The sequence below is a fragment of the Anomaloglossus baeobatrachus genome, chromosome 1 (assembly GCF_048569485.1).
Source record: "Anomaloglossus baeobatrachus isolate aAnoBae1 chromosome 1, aAnoBae1.hap1, whole genome shotgun sequence".
Taxonomy (NCBI): Eukaryota; Metazoa; Chordata; class Amphibia; order Anura; family Aromobatidae; genus Anomaloglossus; species Anomaloglossus baeobatrachus.
Window position 1 is genome coordinate 373,717,944 of NC_134353.1, and position 21,294 is coordinate 373,739,237.

Below are 21,294 nucleotides of genomic sequence, written 5' to 3' on the forward strand. Positions count from 1 at the left end.
CAGCACTGCACTACAGATGTCATGCCACGATCACTACTTCCAGCTGCATGCACTCACCTCAGACCTGTGCTCCCGGTAGCCTGTCTTGTCAGCGATCACAGAACATAGCAGCGAGCAGCGGAGGCCTGAGGTGAGCACACGTGGGGAGGGGGGTTTGAGCGGCAGAGTGGGGGGGTACGCGGCTGAGTGGGGAGCAGCACGCCAGGATCAGTTACGGTGAAATCACCGCTGCCCGGCACCGGTACTCACCCCATCCATCCCGGCGGGTGACAGGGGGAAAGTGGAGCACACAGCATACGCTGTGAGCTCCACAAAGATGGCGCTGATCTCCTCCCTCTGCTGTGATCTGGACAGCCCAGGGTGCTCCAGGTCACAGAAGGGAGCTCTCCTGTATTATGTATAGGGGTCAGAGTATAGGGGTCGGAGTCAGACTATCAGAGGTCAATACACAGAGGACTGCCATAAAGGAAGTGAGTAACTGTCGTTACTCACAGCAAATCCAAGATGGCAGCCCCCAATGCTTCAGTAAAACTAGAATTAAATAAAAACTAAATAAACAGTGAATTTATTTTTGTATTGAAAATACTTTATTTCATAATCACTATTATTAATACAAAAATAAAAAAAAACGCGAGACCCTTCCTTTAAAGACAGATTTTCCCATTACCCAGATAGGAGAGTTGGTGACTTTAAAATTCTATGTAGAGCAGAGGAAGCGAAGCTAGAGACAAACATATTGTGCTGCAAGTTCTCCTGAAACAACAGTTACAGTTCACCTTAGAGCTTTATAAGCATTAACTGTCTTCTCCTACAATAATGGGGAATCAGATTTTATCGATGAATTGAGAATATTGCAAATGAATGATCAGTTCAGGAGGAGACATAAGCAAATTTCTCTTATAAGATTTATTACAAAGTTCCTTATTTTAATGTGTGGTATTGATTTATGAAGAAAACAAAATATATGTTTGAAGGTTGAACTCACACTTTTCTTATTCTGTTTGGAATATCCCTATTTCTATTACGGCTGTGGGTTGGTTTGTTTTTATAAATGTTGTTATGCATATATTTTTTTTTATATTTCAGAGTTTACATTAGTCTTTAGAGCATATACAAAAAGTTGGTCTCACTTTTTTACAGCATTTAAAAATAAAAAATATATAAACGGCAACATAAAAAATGACAAGTTATTTATGTTCTACATATTTCAATTCAATAAATAAAACCTACAATTAAAAATACAATTCCTTTAAGATCACATAAAGAAATTCTGGTTGTTAAAGGGAATGCGACAGCAGGATTTCACACACTAATCTATATGCACATGTAGCTCTTTCAAACACAAGTCCAGCAATACCTTTTACATGGCCAGTTGGTCTCTCTGTTATTGAGAAATTCGCATTTGAGTTGATATGCAAATGAGGCTGTAGATTTGAAGCCTCTGTCACTCCAGCTCTATTCTCCCAAAACAGCACCAATTGCTTCTTCTTTGCCTGAAGTCACACAGCATACAGGCGATTAGTGAAACTGGAGGAGGTGGCACTGGGTGGAGAATAGAGCTGGAGTGACAGAGGCTATAGCCTCATTTGCACCTTAAATCAAATGCTGATTCGCATTAATGGAGAAATAGACTGTCTAGGTAAAGGTGTTGGTGATCTTGTTTGGGAGGTGAAATCTTGCTGACAGATTCCCTTTTAAATGCTATATATAGCAAAAGTTTAACAACCTGTAAATACTCATTACAGTCAACAATACAGTACTTATTTTAGAGATAAATATAAAAGGTAACGAGAACCTGTCAGTACGATTTTGTAATGTAAAGTAAAAACATGGCTGTAATTGGGCTGATACACAGAATAATTGATACCTCTGGTGAAAAAAAAATCAACTTTGTTGTTGTTCTTTAATCACCATTTGAAGTTTTCTGCTAATTAGATTTCGGTGCACACGGTCCGGGCTGTACAATGGACAGTCTCCTCTTTTAGCTGTGATTCCCTAACCCCTCTACTTGCCCCTTGTTTTTGAATATCCGGTCACTGATTTTTCAATGACCTGCATCTTCTGCCTAAAATCTCCTCTTCAAACAGAGGAGAAAGGCGGAGGGGCATCACAAACGGAGAAGACCCAATTTACGGTCCGGCCCCTGTGCACCGAAATCTAATTAGTAGGAGAGTTCAACTGCTGATTAAAGAAGCACTACAAAATGGATTTCTTAATCAAAGGTATCAATTTAATCTGTATTAGAACAGCATTGGAGCCATGTCTTCATAAAATCAAGCTGACAGGTTCTCTTTAAAGACAAGAAAGAAAAATGTCTTATATACCGGCAACAGGTTGACACAGTGAATCATATCTTCCCAGAGAGCCCCAGACAGACCAAAAAAACCTTACGGGACTCCCCCAGCTTTGCATATGGACTCACTATGAATTGTATACTTCTGAGCTTTGCCCCACATCCTCCTTTTCACATAGTTCCTCTTCTCACTTTTTGTCTTTCACACCTTCTTGCCCAAAAAATAATAAATTATGTACTAATGCAGCTATAGGATTGTTGCACTAAAATATCGCAAGGAATGTTTGTGTCCAGTGTGCGTGTACCAAGTAAGATACCAATGTGCACATTTACACCAAGCATCACGTTTTCCACTGACTATAGCATATACGTGTGTGTGTGTGTTTGTGTATTATATATACATACACATTATATGTATATATATATATATATATATGCTAATGAACATGGCGCATGGCGGGGGCTAGAGTACAATTATGTTATATGTAACAAGGAGTGATGCTCTGATTTGCTGGATTTGCACTCTAGCCCCTGCCAGTTTCATTAGCCTTTTGTGGTCACCTGCTGACCATAAGAAGAAGCCTAGAAAGATGCAGTTTAGAATAGGACCCAGCAAAGCAGGGTGCCGTGAAGTGGCGTCGGGCTAGTATTACAATGGCCATTCTAATAGTCTAAATACCTCCAAAAAAAAATTTCATTATGTAGAGTACTTTTGTGGTTTTGCAGTGTGCGACTGTTTTTTTCTTTTTCACACACATATACAGTAGATATATATATATATATATATATATATATATATATATATATAATATGTGTATATATATATAGTATTCATCTATCTATATCTCTTTTGTCTGTGCATTCTCAATTATCATGGATATAAGCTATTCTGAATGATATTTGAACAATCTATATACAGTATATTATTTCTATCAACTGCCACACTTTTTTTTTTTTCCCCTAATGTTAATATGATTAGACATAATATTTTGAATAATTATTAATTATATATGTGAATGTATGTATAACAAGTGTATATATATTTTTATATTTCTTTTCAGGGTCCACACATAGCATCTGTGACACTTGCTGCTTATGAATGTAATTCTGTTAATTTTCCTGAACCTCCGTATCCAGATGAAATTATATGTCCAGATGAAGAAGCTGCAGAAGGTGTTATCACCTTATGGACCATCATCTCCAAAGTTAGACTGGAAGCCTGCATGTGGGTCAGTACATACAAAAAAAAATCCGTGCCCGTTTTAACTACAACTTTTTCATTTTACCACTGAGATTAAAAAGTGGGGTAATATAACCACACCTTTTTTCCACTGGGACAAAAAGGTGGGGCTAGGTAACCTCCTTCTCCCTTTCCAATTTGTGACATACTGCTTAATGAAAAATCTTGATTTAGTTCAGCAAGATAATGGGCTTAACATTGACTAGAAGGCATTTTAGGTTTTGCGCAGAATATCATATCAACAGTTTTTCTTAGATCTTACATTAAATACTTTGGTTCTGCTAGGGGCTTCTCTTTTCCCTTTCATATCTCAAAAGTAATATTAGATAGCATCAGTCTTAAGGTACCGTCACACATAACGAGAACACTAGCGAGATCGCTGCTGAGTCGGTTTCTGTGACGCAGTAGCGATCCCGTTAGCGATCTCGTTATGTGTGACACCAGCGATCAGGCCCCTGCTGTGAGATCTCTAGTCCTTGCAGAATGGTCCAGGCCATTTTCTTCAAAGGTGATGTCCTGCTGGGCAGGACACATCGCTGTGTTTGACACTGTGTGACAGGGTCACAGTGACTGCTGAGATCGTTATACAGGTTGCTACTTCGACCTGTATCGTTCCTGCATTGTTGGTAAGATCTGACTGTATGACATCTCACCAGCGACCTCCCAGCGACTTACCTGTGATCTCTATCAGGTCGCATCGTTGTTGGGATCGCTGGTAAGTCGTTGTGTGTGACTGGGCCTTTAGGAACATTTAATTTATAGCATGATTGTTTCCAAATGTTTAAATTAGTTTGTGTAAATTTACTCATTCTTTCAATTGTGTGCATTAGAGTATTTAGATTGTTTATGATGATTTTATCTTCTTTTTGTATTGATCTCTGCAGGGTGCTGGCACTGCCATTGGTGAACTGCCTCCATACTTCATGGCCAGAGCAGCCCGTCTGTCAGGAGCAGAACCTGATGATGAGGAGTATGAGGAATTTGAGGAGATGTTGGAACATGCCCAGACAGCACAGGTGGGAATGGCAATCCTTTATCTAAATCCCGACACACTCACATTATTTCCTGCCTGAATGGGAGTACATTCCTAAAAATGACCATGTGTTTGCACACTTGCCATGATTACGGTCTGTCTGCAAAGACACCTGGCACAAAACATAAAGGGCAATGCGCTGCCTTCCCTATAACCTTAAAGAGGACCTCTCACCAGTTCAAAATTGGCCATTTATTGCCTTTACTTTATTCCCGCTCTGCCCATGAGTATTTCATTTTTTTAATCCCCCATACAATTCCATAGATATGATCCTTTTTATTTAGTGCAATTTTTTTATAGTCTTTAACAAGCATGCAACGCTCAGAGTAATATTGTAGACCAGCCTAAAGATCCGTCCCCAGAGAATCCTGTAAACCACTCCCCCTTTTATTAAAACCATAAAAATTATCCGTAAATAAAGGCCCATATTTCTGGAATCATATGGAATATTCAGGGCAGCAACAGCAAGAAAATAAGAGCAAACTCTTATGACCTGAGGACACCTCCTCTTTAACAGTTTGAAGGACACATGTCAACCACAAAGGTCTCCACATTGATCATTCTGTTGGTGAAAGTGCTAAATTTATATTGTAGCGGATGGGAAACCAGTTCAATGACTGGCACAAGGTGTTCAGCGCTTGTATAGAAATACAATCAGAGGATGGATTAGAGAGGAGAAAGTTATAGAAATACAATCAGAGGATGGATTAGAGAGGAGAAAGTTTGTTAAGGAGACTGATCAGTAGAGAGTTGCAGTAGTCTAGATCGGAATCAATAAGCACAACAGTAAAAGTTTGTGAAAATTCAAAATTACACTTGTTACAATAATAAGCACATTTAGCTCAAGATGTTTAATAATTTTCATGGCTAACAAGCAAATATGTACCCTGTGAAATAGTATGCTATTTCTCCTAATTATGGTAATACACTATATATGGTCCTACCTTACTGTTTGTGCTCACACTGCAGAGCTTAGAAAAAAAGAACATTTGGCTTTTGGGGCACACTGTTTCCTGGAGTATTTTATGAGCACCATTTGCATTGTGCCTACAGTGCCAGAGCAGCAGAAAGTGACCCCCCTTTTTTTTTTTTTGCAAATTACACTGTGAAAATGTATCTATGCGTCTAGTGCCTATTTTGACCTCACTGGCATTTTCCCCAAAATCATGTGCAGTGGATTTTTTTCAATAAAAATTGCAAACATGACATTTTAGTGATAGATAAATAATGCCCAGCTTGTGCTTCTGGAGACACCCACTCCATAAATTAAGTGGGTTTTTACAGGACTTAAAAATTGATGACCTACTTCAATATGAGATTGGTGGGAGTCACACGTACTTACCTGCTGAGCGATGTCGCTGTGGGCGACGAACATCCACTTCCTGAAGGGGGTGGGACGTTCGGCGTCACAGCGACGTCACACAGCCGCCGGCCAATAGAAGCGAAGGAGCGGAGAAGAGCGGGACGTAAACATCCCGCCCACCTCCTTCCGTCAGCATTGCCGGCGGCCGCAGGTAAGCTGCAGTTCATCGTTCCCGGGGTGTCACACGGAGCGATGTGTGCTACCCCGGGTACGATGAAAAACCGGCGCAAAGAAAAATAAACGATTTTTTAAAAATAAAAGACGTGTAAACGATACACTATTTGTAACCGATTTGCGATCGTTCTGAGACGCTCGTAGGTGTCACACGAAACGACGTCGCAAACGATGCTGGATGTGCGTCACGAAAACCGTGACCCCCAACGACATATCGCACGATAGATCGTCTCGTGTGACGCCCGCATAATACTGTACACTAATCAACTGAAAACAATGCACGGGGGTGAATACAACAGCCGCAAACATTGCTTGGTAGCCACTGCCATGTTTTGCAGGTCACTTCAATATGAGATAAATCACAGTACTAGTCTGCAGCCACTAAGTAATGTACGAGGCTATTGTGTTTCGCCCTTAAATCGTGGTATTTTTCAGTTGATTTGTGGGTGTGCTGGTGGTTGTCAGTTTTCCACAGACAGGAGACCTGTTAGGCCTTGCTTGCAGTAGTGCTCACCAGTTGACTGACCTCAAAGCAGTTACTTGACTTGATAGGAGTTAAAAATTGAGCACCTTATCTTAAATACCCCTTTGGATGCAGCTATCACTATTGATAACAGCATCTAATGGGTTAAACATCCGCTTTCAGAACTCTACTTGTGAGACAGACTGTCGTTGTGCCGGTCATGTATGTCGCTTGTCCAAAACTATTTGCCTGCTATGCTGTGTATTGCGGAGGTCAGAAAGAGGTTAACTGCTTTCTGATATAGGATGCAATAGTACCACTTATGTCAAATCTCCATTTATTTAAAGCAGATACCACTCCTCTCAGGAACCATACCTGACTGATCTGGCATCTATCTGTAACAGCAGCAACCCACACTTATGTCAATCACATATGTTAAACCATTGAATGCAGCTGTCACTATGAGTGTTATTTTAACACAGGGGTGGGGAACTTTTTTGCTGTTGGAGGCCATTTGGAATTTTTTACCAACCTTCCGGGGCTGCACAAAATTATCAAGGTAAAAATTACACTGCTATATTTGGTCAAACCTCATTAACCTATATTTGGTCAAACCTCATTAACTCACCCCTACTGTGGTGGCTGCAGCTGCTTCTCTTTAGTGCGGTTGTGATGTTAGGTGATATTGATTATATTGCTTCTCACAACTGCTTTTCCAGATTTGTCTCGGTCTGGAGAAGCTAGGGCACATACATCACAGAAGAGGCTGGGGCATATACACATCGCGGGAGAGGCTGGGGCATATACACATCACGGGAGAGGCTGGGGCATATACACATCACGGGAGAGGCTGGGGCATATACACATCACGGGAGAGGCTGGGGCGTACACATCACGGGAGAGGCTGGGGCATATACACATCACGGGAGAGGCTGGGGCATATACACATCACGGGAGAGGCTGGGGCGTACACATCACGGGAGAGGATGGGGCGTACACCCAACGGGAGAGGCTGGGGCGTACACCCAACGGGAGAGGCTGGGGCGTACACCCAACGGGAGAGGCTGGGGCGTAGACCCAACGGGAGAGGCTGGGGCGTAGACCCAACGGGAGAGGCTGGGGCGTAGACCCAACGGGAGAGGCTGGGGCGTAGACCCAACGGGAGAGGCTGGGGCGTAGACCCAACGGGAGAGGCTGGGGCGTAGACCCAACGGGAGAGGCTGGGGCGTAGACCCAACGGGAGAGGCTGGGGCGTAGACCCAACGGGAGAGGCTGGGGCGTAGACCCAACGGGAGAGGCTGGGGCGTAGACCCAACGGGAGAGGCTGGGGCGTAGACCCAACGGGAGAGGCTGGGGCGTAGACCCAACGGGAGAGGCTGGGGCGTAGACCCAACGGGAGAGGCTGGGGCGTAGACCCAACGGGAGAGGTGGCGGCATGGATAGCCCTGGCAACGGCAGCACTAGGGGGGCACAGACAGGACTGGGGAAGCCTAGACATCACCAGGAGGGCACGGACAGCACTGGGGGGGCACAGACAACAGTGGCGAGTACACAGTACTGGGAGCTGGCACACAGCACTCGGGGGAACAGACAGGACTAGGAGACACATACAGCACTGACCGCAGCATGGACAGCATTAGGTGGTGCGGACAGCAGTAAGTGGCAGCACAGACAACAGTGGGGGTTACACATCAGTGAGGGGGTACACAGCACTTGGGGGCACACAGTACTAGGGGGCACACACAGTACTAGGGGGTACACAGCACTGGGTAGCAGACTCACAGTACTTGATGGGGAGGAGGAGGAGTCACACACCACAAGTCCGTCCGGGAGGCATATACAGCAGGGAGGCTGATAAAACTGCGGCTCCTCTTCTTCTGTGATTGGAGTGCGGCGCTGAGCGCATCCCTCACTGCTTACCCCGCCCACAAAGTAGCCCTAGCACAGGCCAGCATGAGTGTGCACGCAGAGTGCGTGTGCGTACTCGCAACACGCAGTGGGATTTAAAAGGTTGGCAGCGGCAAAAGTGCGGCTGCCGCCCAAGCACTGCGGACCCCGGGAATGTGCCCAGAGGCCGCAGAAAGAGTCGTCGTGGGCCGTAAACAGCCCGCAAGCCAGAGATTCCCCACCCCTGCTTTAACAGCATGATAGCTAATGCACATTTTCACTTGCTCCTAACGTTTATCCACCATGTGATTGTGAAGGGCCGATGGGTTGTCTTTACAGTCAGGGAACGGCTGAAGACTCCCATGGAATTTATCGGAAAATGTAATTTTGCAATGCAATATACTAATATTGCAGTATACAGAACGAGCGAACAGAAGTTTGCAGGGTCAAGTCCCCTAAGAGGACTAAAAAGAAAAGAAGTTGTAAACACACATATATACAGTGTGTGTGTATGTGTAATATATATATTTTTATTTAAGATGAGCATATTTGGTATTGCCACTCTTAATACACACCTGATGTGGCAAAATGTAAAATTAAACTTTATCATAACCTCTGTAAAAAGTAAAGAAAATAAACATTAGAATTACTCTTTTTCGGCCTCCGCACCTTCATATAAAAATGCAATTAACATCAGCTCACCACTTTCCATTGATAGAGAAGTAATATTTACTGGTCTCCTATACACACAGTATATGATAACAGTGAGTACACCCCTCACATTTTTGTAAATATTTTATTATGTCTTTTCATTGTACAACATTGAAGATATTACACTTGGATGCAATGTACAGTAGTCAATGTACAGGGGGGTCACTTACTTTGCTTTTGTCAACTTCCAGAGGACAGTATGTGCTGAGCATCTCATCACCGGGTCCTAAATAGACACAACGACGCCGGGCAATAACAGCCATGCCAGTAGGCTGCATGGCAGTGATGGCTGCAAAAGTGCCCACATCCGAGAATCTTGTTGATTGGCCGCAATGCAGCTTTTCAACAAAGTTTATTCAGCATACGAACAGCATCCAAACTCAACCACAGACATCCGCGTTTCCGGTATAGACCTCAAACTTTACAGTTCGGATTTACTCAACCCTAATCAGTAAACAAACCCCTGACGAAGGCTTTTCTCGCCGAAACGGCCGTCGGGTGGACGCTGGCACCCGGTCCCTCCCGGATCTCTTCTGGTATGTTTACTCCATGATGGGCACTTGTCTCCCTGACTCTTTTTGTCCACATGGTTGTGGTTATCGGGCTTAACAACCACTGTCACTTTATAACAATTTGACAATTTAGTCTTTTTCTGACATTTATATTATGTGACCTATAGGCTGTTTAAACCCGTGCCTGTTATCATTGGCAACCTTTGGTGTTTTACTGGGTATAGTTCTACTATCTTTCTATACTGTGTATATGGCTAAATAATTTTTTTAGGGTTTAGTAATAAACACCTAGTTCAGTTTATCCGGGATTCTCCTGATGTCGGTGGTCCTCTTGTAATTGTGCCGCTCACCATTCACCTTAATAAAGATTCACCTTCTGCAATTGGGCTTTCTGGTCGTTTTTTCTCTTCCTGTTGCTGTCATCCCTAATCAGGACTTACGATGGCACAGCTTTTTTAGTTTAATTAACATGTATGCTAAGGCCACGTGCACACGTTCAGTATATGGTGAGTTTTTACCTCAGTATTTGTAAGCACCACTTCTGTATTTTTGACGCACTCCTGGTTTTGATTTACAAATACTGAGGTAACAACTCACCAAAAACTCATTGTGTGCACGTAGCCTTAGAAATACTGAGGTAAAAAACTCACCAAATACACGAGTGCACATTGCCTAAGGGTGCGAAATATGCTGCCACACCTCCTTGCAGAAGCAAATGGGTGGATGAGTTTGCTGATAATACCTCCGTTTTACCGCAAACTCATGCTGTCATTTGTTGGGTGGGTTGCCTTTGGTCGCATTCAGTAGAACATTGTGGGACTGTGCCCCTAAGACTTTTTTCCAGGGCTGTGGAGTCTGTAAGCCAAACCTGTGACTCCGACTCCTCAATTTCCCTTGCACCGACTCCAACTCCTCGACCCCGACTCTCACATATATTGCTTATAGTTAAGTGAAAAATTTATTGTAGTACTCACTAAATGTTTCACATCAGATTGCTTCAGTTTATGAAGAGGGGAGGAGGGAGGGAGCAAGTTTGTTGTGTATCATACTCCAGGAACCAAGAATCTGATAACAAAGCTAATAACTTGATGTTTTGGCTTCTATACCCATACAAGTCCTCATCCTGTTGATGTATTTTCCCTGTACAGTGGAACCTTGGTTAACAAGTAACCCATTTAGCGAGTATTCCGCTTAACGAGCAAAGCTTGCTGTAAATTTGTAACTCTGTTTACGAGCAAGCTTTGCCGTACGAGCAAAATACTCACTGCACATACTTCTGGTTCTGTACATCCACCGCGCTCTGACCCGCTCTTGCAGTCCGTACAAACACGCAGAAACACACACGCACACACACATATTATGTTCACCTTACCTTCTGTTCCATCGCCGGCCTCCCGGTTCTTGTAGTTCGCCGCTACAGGATGTGTATCGGGTAACGATCGCGACAATGGAGGAACCTCCGCTGTCAGCCGCTTCTCAAAGGTAGCGCGCTGACCAATCAGAGGTAATCGGCGCCTGCCTTTGACGTCTGGCAGTGGTAGTTCCTCCATCGTCGCGATGGTTATTCGATTCACATCCTGTACCGCACAAACTGCAAGATCCAGGAGGCTGGCGATGGAATAGAAGGTAAGGTGAGCATAGTGTGTGTGTGTGATGACACAATAGGGGACCAGGATGGGATATTTAACAAGTGGAACGAATTGTCTGCATAGCAATGATTTCCTATGGGAAATCTTGCTTTGCTAGATGAGTTACTTGGTTAACAAGCACACTCCCAGAATGGATTGTTCTCGTTAACCAAGGTTCCACTGTATATTGTATGTATATTGTATAGAAGCTATCCTCCCAAAAGTACATGAGCTCAAAGAAAACAAACAAGCATCCAGCATACAGAGAGAACATACAGTATACTGGATTATTGATTTATGCACAGTTTATTGAATGTTTAAATATGCTTTAAGACGTAATTACCTTTAATCTTGTTATCCTGTTCACTCTAGCAATTCTGAGATGAGGCAGCCTTCCTTCTTTTTGAGTGTGGTTACTTTCTACCTTTGCCTGTAGAGGAGGAGCTTCACTGGAGCTCAAGTGCAGCACAGACTTAACTCAGCTAAGACAAAGCCTAGATCCTCAGGCTACATATATTCACACATAGCGTTTTTGCGGATCCGTTTTTTGCAGTGACTCTGGGCATCGCAGCAAAGTCATTGGGTTTCAAGATATGACATTCAGACACATCGTTTTGTGAGGATCCGTTTTTCGGCTCAAAAACGGATCCTCACAAAGAATGAGCATGTCAGTTTGTGGCGGTTTTCTAATCTGCTTTTGCTATTGAAAGCATTATTTATGAGCTCAAAAACCTTTCAGGTGATGCGGTTTTTTAAAAAGTTGATCTGCTTTTGCAGCTGAAAAACGTATCCTCAAAAAACGCAGCAAAAACACTGTGTGAATGTAGCCTTAGATCAGGAATAGAACAGACATTTATAGGACATTTCATAAGTTTCCCAAATCCCTATGAAAAAATATTCAGCACATTCTGCTTTGCACTACTGTCCCCAATTTATTATATATTTTAGGAGTCGGAGTCGGTCCATTTTATACAGACTCCACGACTCTGACTCCACAGCCCTGCTTTTTTAACCCAATTTTTTTTTAGCTGGGAGGTAATGGGCACGGGAAGCAGGGAATTTTCATGAGATTTAATGAGCGGACCCTGAAGCAGTGTGACAGCCGCGCTGGAGACTCGGAAAGTATAATCGTTCTGCTTTAACTCCTTCACGACCGCGGGCAGTAAAGTTACGTCCTATTTTAACATGACTTAACGACCAGGGACGTAACTTTACTGCCTAAAGTTCATTTGATTGCCGTGGCCATAGCAACGGCTTTCAAATGATGTCCCCTGCTGTTTCTTACAGCAGGGGACCTTTGCTTGACCCCAGGGGGTGTGGCATCGCCACCCCCATCGATGATCGATGTGATTGGCTGTTCAAATCTGAACCACCAACCACATTGTTCGCACCGATTTCGGCAAAAATAATGCCTGAATTAGTGCGATACTGTGAGATCCGGCTATGAGGTGCTGTAGCAGCTGCAGCAGATCATAGCTGGACCTCAAACATGTCGCCCCCAGCCCCTGCAGCACTGATTGGAGCAATCGTGCTATGACGCGCAATTGCTCCAATCAGTGTGCAGTGGGGTGGTCTGATCTGCAGGTGGCCGCCCTCCCCAGGCCTGTGCTGGTCTGCGAGCCCTCCCCCAACATGTCTGCAGCGTGCACTGGCTGGTACTTGTGGTACCATGCCACCGCTGCTGCTGCCGCCGCTGATGTCACCGCTCCTGCTCCATGTGAGTATTGTGCTCACCTTGCACACCTGGGCGCTTCCGCGATGGCCCCTGCGCGCTCCCGTGGTGGCCCCTGCCCGTGCCCTCCGCAATCTGCCCCCCCACGCCCCGATCTGCCCCCCGACATACAGATCTGCTCCCCCTGCAATCTGCTTGCCTCCTCTGTGATCTCTATTCTGCTTCTACCTTCTGCCTTTGCTTCTCCGGTATCCCCATCTGCTCTCCCCCTCCCCATCTGCTCTCCCCCTCCCCCTCTGCCCTCCCCCTCCCCATCTGCTCTCCCCCCCCCGACGTCCTCTTACCTGTCTTCATCGGGTCGTCCGAAGTCTTCACTGGCCCGATCACATCTGCCTCCATCGCTATGTCCTTCCTGGGTCTTCTACTGATCTGTCCAACCTCCTGCCTGCTGCTCCTGTAAAGCTGTCCATCTCGCTTGCCTTCTGTTCCTCCTGCAGTTCTTATGGTAAGTGATCCTCCTGCTAATCTTCTGGGTACTGTGAGTATAACTTTTTTTTTTTTTTCCTGTATTCCCTGTCCATTTTTACACCTCATCCGTCCGTGCTTCCCGCCGAGCGCTGATCAGGGATGCACATAACGTATCTGCATCCGTGGTCAGTTTTCGGCGGGACTTTTTTTTCCGTATCCCCGACGCTTTTTGTATCGCATCCGTCCATTCGTCCCGCCGAGCGCTGATCAGGGATGCAGATAACGGATCGGCATCCGTGGTCAATTTTTGGCGTGACTTTTTTTTTTTCCGTATCACTGACACTTTTTGTATCACATCTGACCGTGCATCCTGCAGTGGCCGATCAGTGCACCGAGTCTGTGCGTTTGAAAAGTCAAATGGCGTTCCTTCTCGTCTGAGCCCCGCCATGCGCCCAAACAATTTATTTCCACCACTTATGAGGTTTCTCCGTACTCAGGAGAAATTGCACAATATGTTTTATGGTTCATTTTTTGCTGATACCGTTGTAAAAAAAAAAGCTACCTGGTTGATGCAAAAATTTTGTGGTTAAAAAAAAAAAAAAAAATTTCACGGTTCAACGTTATCAACTTCTGTGGAGCCCCTGTGGTTACAAGGGGCTCACCAAACATCTAGATAAATTCCTTGAGGGGTGTAGTTCCAAAATGGGGTAATTTGTGGGGGAGCTTACTGTTTAGGCACTATAGGGGGTCTCCAAACATGACATGGCGTCCGCTAATGATTCCAACCAATTTTGCTGTCAAATGGTGCTCCTTCTCTTCTGAGCCCCGCCATGCGCCCAAACAATTACTTTCCACCACATATGAGGTATCTTCGTACTCAGGAAAAAATGCACTATAAAATTCATGGTGCATTTTTTCCTGATACCCTTGTGAAAAAAAAGCTACCTAGTTGAAGCAACAGTTTTGCGGTAAAAAAATGTTTTTTCTTTTCACGGCTCAACGTTATAAACTTCTGTGAAGCCCCCAGGTGTTCAAAGTGCTCACCAAACATCTAGAAAAATTATTTGAGGGCTCTAGTTTCCAAAATGGGGTCACTTGTGGGGAAGCTCAATTGTTTAGGTACCTCAGGGGGTCTTCAAACCCGACATGGCGTCCGCTAATGAGTCCAGCTAATTTTTCACTCAAAAATTCAAATGGTGCTCCTTCCCTTTCGACCTCTGCCGTGCGCCCAAACAATTGATTTTTACCACATATGCGGTATCAGCGTACTCAGGAGAAAATGCACAATAAATTGTAGGGTGCACTTTCTCTTTTCTACCTTGTGAAAATGAAAATTTTATGGCTAAAGTAACATTTTTGTGTTAAAAAGTAAAATTTTATTTATTTCCTTCCACATTGCTTTGGTTGCTGTGAAGCACCTAAAGGGTTAATAAACTGCTTGGATGTGGTTTTGAGCAGTGTGAGGGGTGCAGTTTTTAGAATGGGGTCACTTTTGGGTATTTTCTGTCACCTCGGCCTCGCAAAGTCACTTCAGATGTGATGTGGTCCCTAAAAAAAATTATTTTGTGACTTTTGTTGGAAAAATGAGAAATTGCTGATGAACTTTGACCCCTTCTAACTTCCTAGCGAAAAAAATTTTGTTTCAAAAATTGAACTGATGTAAAGTAGACAAGTGGGAAATGTTATTTAGTAACTATTATGTGTGACATATCTCTCAGATTTATGGGCATAAATTTTCAAAGTTTGAAATTTGCGAAATTTTCGCAAAATTTCCTAACTTTTCACAAATAAACGCAAAAAATATCGGCCTAAATTTACCACTGACATGAAGTACAATATGTCACGAAAAAACAGTCTCTGAATCGCCAGGATCCGTTGAAGCGTTCCAGAGTTATAACCTGTCAAAGTGACACTGGTCAGAATTGCAAAAAATGGCCCGGTCATTAGGGTGTTTTAGTGGCCGGGGGTGAAAGGGTTAATCCCTGTTTTTCTTAATTTTACAGCCCTCTAACCCTTACTAATACCATTTTATACCATATAAGTATAAGGGACCAGAATGTATATGGGGTTAGGCACCCGGGGTCAACTTCAGGTTCAAGTCCGGTCCTGAACTGTACTAAGTCTGGCCAGACCCGCTGCACCCGAACGTTTGGGATCGCCCATCTCTATTGCTGACCTTGTGTTAGCTTTGTGGTGTGATTACAATTAGTTTATCCATATGGAATTATTCTATTCTGCATTGTCTGTATATCCTCATGGGTTTTTTTCCTTGCTTTCATTTGTTTTTTCTTTTAAAGCGTGTTAGCACTTTGCATTCTCTTGCAAAAAAATGCCAATTACAGAATGACCAGGTCTCTCTCTTTCTGTGCCAACATGATTTTAATGTCTACATGTGCTGGCGTCATGCCAGCTTTGTCTGCAGTATCCCTTTTGTCCTGTTTACAGTATTTCCAAAATAGATTACGTTATCGTTAGGACACACTGGTTTTGTCTGCATTTTACATTTAACTAGTAATTTTTGGAAAGGAGGAACAATGTTATAGGAACACATCCTGTCTACTGAATGCTCTGAACAAGAAATCCTGATTTATTCTTATTTGTAAGCCCACAAACCAGACTGATTGTTAAAGTGACCTGTTAAATGTCTGAGAGTTAGGATATTGGCAATTTATGTGGAAAGTATACTTATAAGAAATAGTAAATATTTTCTAGCTCTCTTAAGAGTGATGTACCTGTTCCATTTTGGTCTCTATCTGTAATACAAAGCCAATGGACAAGGGTGGTGTACCGGATTTTTCAGACTATAAGACGCACCCTGGTTTTAGAGAAGAAAAATAGGAAAATAAAATTTTAAGCAAAAAAAGTGGTCATGACACACTTATCATGCAAGGATCTGCTGCTGGCACTGTTATGGGGGTAATGTCCCCAAATTCTCTACTAAGGTACCCCATCCTGGTAATGATCCTCCTGCCTTGTATTGTGTATATATATGTCCCTCATCCTGGTATATAATGCCATCCTGGTATGTGCTCCCATCCTGCTATATACCTTCATCCAGACATATGGCAGCATCCTGCTATATACCCCCATCCTGGTATATGGCCGCATCCTGCTATATACCCCATCCTGGCATATGGCCGCATCCTGCTATATACCCCATCTTGGCATATGGCCGCATCCTGCTATATACCCCATCCTGGCATATGGCAGCATCCTGCTATATACCCCATCCTGGTGTATGGCCGCATCCTGCTATATACCCCACCCTGGCATATGGCCGTATCCTGCTATATACCCCATCCTGGTGTATGGCCGCTTCCTGCTATATACCTCATCCTGGTGTATGGCCGCATCCTGCTATATACCCCATCCTGGTGTATGGCCGCATCCTGCTATATACCCCATCCTGGTGTATGGCCGCATCCTGCTATATACCCCACCCTGGCGTATGGCCGCATCCTGCTATATACCCCATCCTGATGTATGGCCGCATCCTGCTATATACCTCATCCTGGTGTATGGCCGCATCCTGCTATATACCCCATCCTGGTGTATGGCCTCATCCTGCTATATACCCCATCCTGGTGTATGGCCGCATCCTGTGGCACACAAAAAAAATAAACGTTCATACTCGCCTTTCCTCGCTCCATGTAGCATCGCTCCTCCTCCCGCCCGTGCCGGCAGCAGCGCCGCTGACCTGTGTGGAGCCAGCCACAATGCCTGCAGCATCGCTCCTCCTCCGTCTGTGCTGCCCACATGGTCACGACAGGCGCTGCTACAGCCTGCTCGTGCTCCCGATGACCTGCGCCACTGCAGCACCCTCATTCCCGGCAGCCATGCATGCCCTACATTCAGACTATAAGATGCATTGCACCCCCCACTTTCCCCCAACATTTGAGGGGAAACATTGCGTCTTATAGTCCGAAAAATACAGTAGTTTCTGGGAGAGAAAAAATATACGGTGTATTATCTCATGGTAACACCCTAACCTCTACACATTCAAGTTTAGGGCTAGAAATAAAATTGGCTGTATTTTTACCAACTTGCTGGATACAGTAATATACAGGAAGAATATGTAATTTAATATGCAAATCTGCACGCGGCACATGTTTTAACTTGGAGATTTTACATAGTGTTTGTTTGAATCTTGGCTAAACAATGTTTTATAAAAATACCATGTTGGGGAGGTATTGTTTTTTGTTAAACCATAATCCTTTTTTTAATTTTTATTTCATACATCAATAGTACACATGACAATAATCAACTTTGTAATATATCTATCTTATCAGAGGAATCTGCTTTTTTTTTCCAGGTTGATGTTTCACTCTAAATTCATGGGTAAAGATTGTATTCAGTAAAGACAGATTTTCACATTGAGATAGATAACAGTTGGTGCTTTTAAAGCTCTATGTAGAAGGGAGGAGCTAGAGACAACTAAGATCTCCTGAACCAACAGTTGCCATTCTCTATAGAATGTTATGAACACGGACTGTCATTTATCTCATTAAGGCTAAGCACACACGTGAGAAAAACAGAGCAAGTGGAATGCGAAAAGAAATTTCCATGTTACTCTATGGGGCAGCTCCCATTAGCGATTTGTTTTTTTTTCTCTCAACCCTAATGAGACCGAGAAAACAATTACAGAATACTGGAGGGTGGAATCCGATTCGTTTTCACTTGCACCCATATAAATCTTTGGGTGTGAGAGAAACATCGCACTGCACTTGCATTACGCCAGTGTAATGCGAGTGCAGTGCGAGAATCGCATCCGCTGACAATGGAGGAGATGGGGAGATTACTCCCGCTCTCTCCTCCGCAGTGCCCGCCCTTTCCTTCATGTCTGTGCTGCGATCGCTGGATCGCATGACACTTGGCTTACACTCCAGCAGAGCTGGAGCAGAGTGTCATGCGATTGACTCACATTAATCGCATTAATACCCATGTGTCCCCAGCCTAATGGGAAATTCTGTATCCACTGAATCAAAAATGTTGAGAATTATCTGTACCGAAGGAGAAGGAAACGTACAATTGCTTTATCATCTTACATCTGATTATGGAGTCTTACAGGCAATGATCCATGGGATAATAGTATGCAAATTAGTTTCTGTCATTCTGCATGAGAGCTATCAACATTATAAACTAATGTTCTGACCTTTAACATACCTTGTAACATGACCAGGGATGCCCAGTACTGATGAGCAGGCACTACCATGCTCATGTGCTCCGTACTCTTAACCAGCAGTTGGATGCTCACAGGGCACAACTCAGTTACCCAAGTATAATGTAAGTCAATGGGGAACTTGATTTTTCCAGAAGAACTTCCAGAAAAATGCTTGCGTTCTCCACTGACTTCCATTATACTCTTGAGTCGAGCCCATCCAAACATCTAACTGCTTATTACGTGTACTACTGAGCACCAGAGTATGGTAGTGCTCACTCATCACTAATGCCCAGCCAGAAACTCGTCTTCAGTCATTTATTTGGGGTTTTGTGCTCCTCATCAGTGCAGTCTGTCATTTTTCACTGATCTTTTTGCGAGACTAATTATTGACTTATGGGGTAGCTAGGTCTCATAGATAGTACGAGGTAGTTTCTTTTGGTCTGAGAGATGTAATTTACATACTGTACTCCCATGTAGCATTGCCGCCTGTAAAGGTACCGTCACACTAAGCGACGCTCCAGTGATCCCACCAGCGATCTGACCTGGCACGGATCGCTGGAACGTCGCTACATGGTCGCTGGTGAGCTGTTAAATAGGCAGATCTCCACAGCGATCAGAGATCAGCCATTGGGTTACTAAGCAAAGCGCTTTGCTTATAGTTACCCGATGTGTACCTTGGCTACATGTGCAGGGAGCCGGCTTCTAGAAGCTGCGGACGCTGGTAACCAAGGTAAATATCGGGCAACCAAGCAAAGCCTTTGCTTGTTACCCAATGTGTACCTTGGTTACCAGCGTCTGCAGAAGCCGGCTCCCTGCTCCCTGCACATTCAGATCGTTGCTCTCTCACTGTCAAACACAGCGATGTGTGCTTCACAGCAGGAGAGCAGTGACCAAAAAATGGTCCAGGACATTCAGCAACGACCGGAGACCTCACCGCAAGGGCCAGGTCATTGCTGGATGTCACACACAGCGACATCGCTAGCAAGATCGCTGTTGCTTCACAAAAACCGTGACTCATCAGCGATGTCGCTTAGTGAGACGTGGCCTTAAGACTCCATGCTCAGCTGGTGTTTTCTAAGGAAAACTGGTACTTTTCCTATGTTGCTAAGGCCGATGCCCACAACCAGCCAGACTCTGCTCTACACTGTAAGGGCCCAACACACTGAAACAGACTGTAGACAAGTTTTTATCCTTGGTGATGATATGAGGTTTGGATATTGACTTATAGGAATGCCCCCTGTCCTAGGTGGTTCTTCTGAGATCTTGCTGAAGGAAATAAATGAATATACAGAACAGTACAAATTGCTTTAGTGATGTAGGAAGACCTCACATAGAGACGAGCGCTGCTCGTTTATTGTGCACTAGTTGCAGTCTCTTGTAGTTTGGTACTGCTTAAGACAGCTGTTTTCATGGATAATTTGAAGCCAGATCTGGACTACAGTTAATCACGCTGTGTTTGTTTTTACTATAGCACATTAATTTTCTGTCTTTTGGCACAGAACTGATGACATTTAACGTTGACAAGTTGTTTAATTTGTTGTTTATGTATTTTCTTCCAAGCACTAAGCTAAAAACTCTAAAATCAGTGGTGTGTGGGAAGGATAAAGTAATAGATTTACTTTTTTATAGACTTCTTTTTGCTGCTTTTAAATATCAGATTCTCTTATCTATGGTATAATAATATTAGCACTTGGTTACTGCATATGCTTTTATTCTTCATCTCACTGGACGTGATTGTGTCCAGTCCATCAGCCACCTAACCCTACAGCTAATCGATAATCTTCACTGTCAGGTCACTGTATGATGGGACATCCTCACTGCTAAGTCTCAGGCTTTGGACCAGTAAGTAGCTCTTCTTTCGTAGTTTAAAGGGAATCTGTCAGATCCAATATGCACACAGAACCACGAGCAGTCTTGGCTGCATATTGCTATTCCCTGCCTAACCGCCCCTACATGGTAGCATAGATAAAGACATCTTTAGAAAAAGTGTTTCTAAAGATCTTTTATTGTATGCTACTGAGCTCTGGGACTAGTCCTAAGGGTATTGCTTCCCTTGCTAGTTTGCTCCATTAGCATGTTATTACGCCGCTGTGGGACCCTGTGGGCGTACTAACGTGCTAATGAATGCTCAGCGTCAGAGGATGATCTGACCTCTCTGCTGACATCGCCGCCCAACGCTGGATTTTCCGTCTTGCGCACTATGAAGCCGGGTGGACACGTCTCCTGGCTTCAAACTGAAGTAGTGCGCATGACCAAAAGTTCGGGATCATGCGCATTGAGCCCGAAATCCAGCGTCGGGCGGCGATGGCAGCAGAGAGGTGAGTGATATTATCCTCTGACGCTGCACATTCATTAGCATGTTGGCATACCCACAGGTGAGTACTAACATGCTAATGGGGGTGACTAGCCAGGGAAGCAACACCCACGTTTTCTAACACGTTTTCTAAAGATCTCTTTATCTATGCTACCAAATGCAGGGATTAGCAATATACACCCAGAACGGCTCGTGGTTTTGGGTGCATATTGGACCTGACAGGTTCCGTTTAACACTAAAAGTCCCAGAGAGGGTCATTAATATTTCTACCATTGGTATCCTATGGAGCTCGAAATTCCTGGGACTTCTAGTGTTAAAAACAATTTCATCCATTTCAAATAGGTGCGAATAGACCATTTTAAGATTACCGTAGTT

The 21,294-nt window shown here is 44.0% G+C and overlaps 1 protein-coding gene across 1 annotated transcript in view; it reads left to right on the top strand.

Moving 5' to 3' along the window:
• LOC142301705 (vacuole membrane protein 1-like) overlaps positions 1-5,253 on the top strand; it is a 144,732-nt gene extending 139,479 nt beyond the window's left edge. Inside the window, exons 7-9 of the mRNA XM_075342754.1 lie at positions 3,355-3,522; positions 4,418-4,549; positions 5,161-5,253. Coding sequence (XP_075198869.1) covers positions 3,355-3,522; positions 4,418-4,549; positions 5,161-5,253 — 393 coding nt within the window. The remainder of the gene's footprint in view (positions 1-3,354; positions 3,523-4,417; positions 4,550-5,160) is intronic.
• The last annotated feature ends 16,041 nt before the right edge of the window (positions 5,254-21,294 follow it).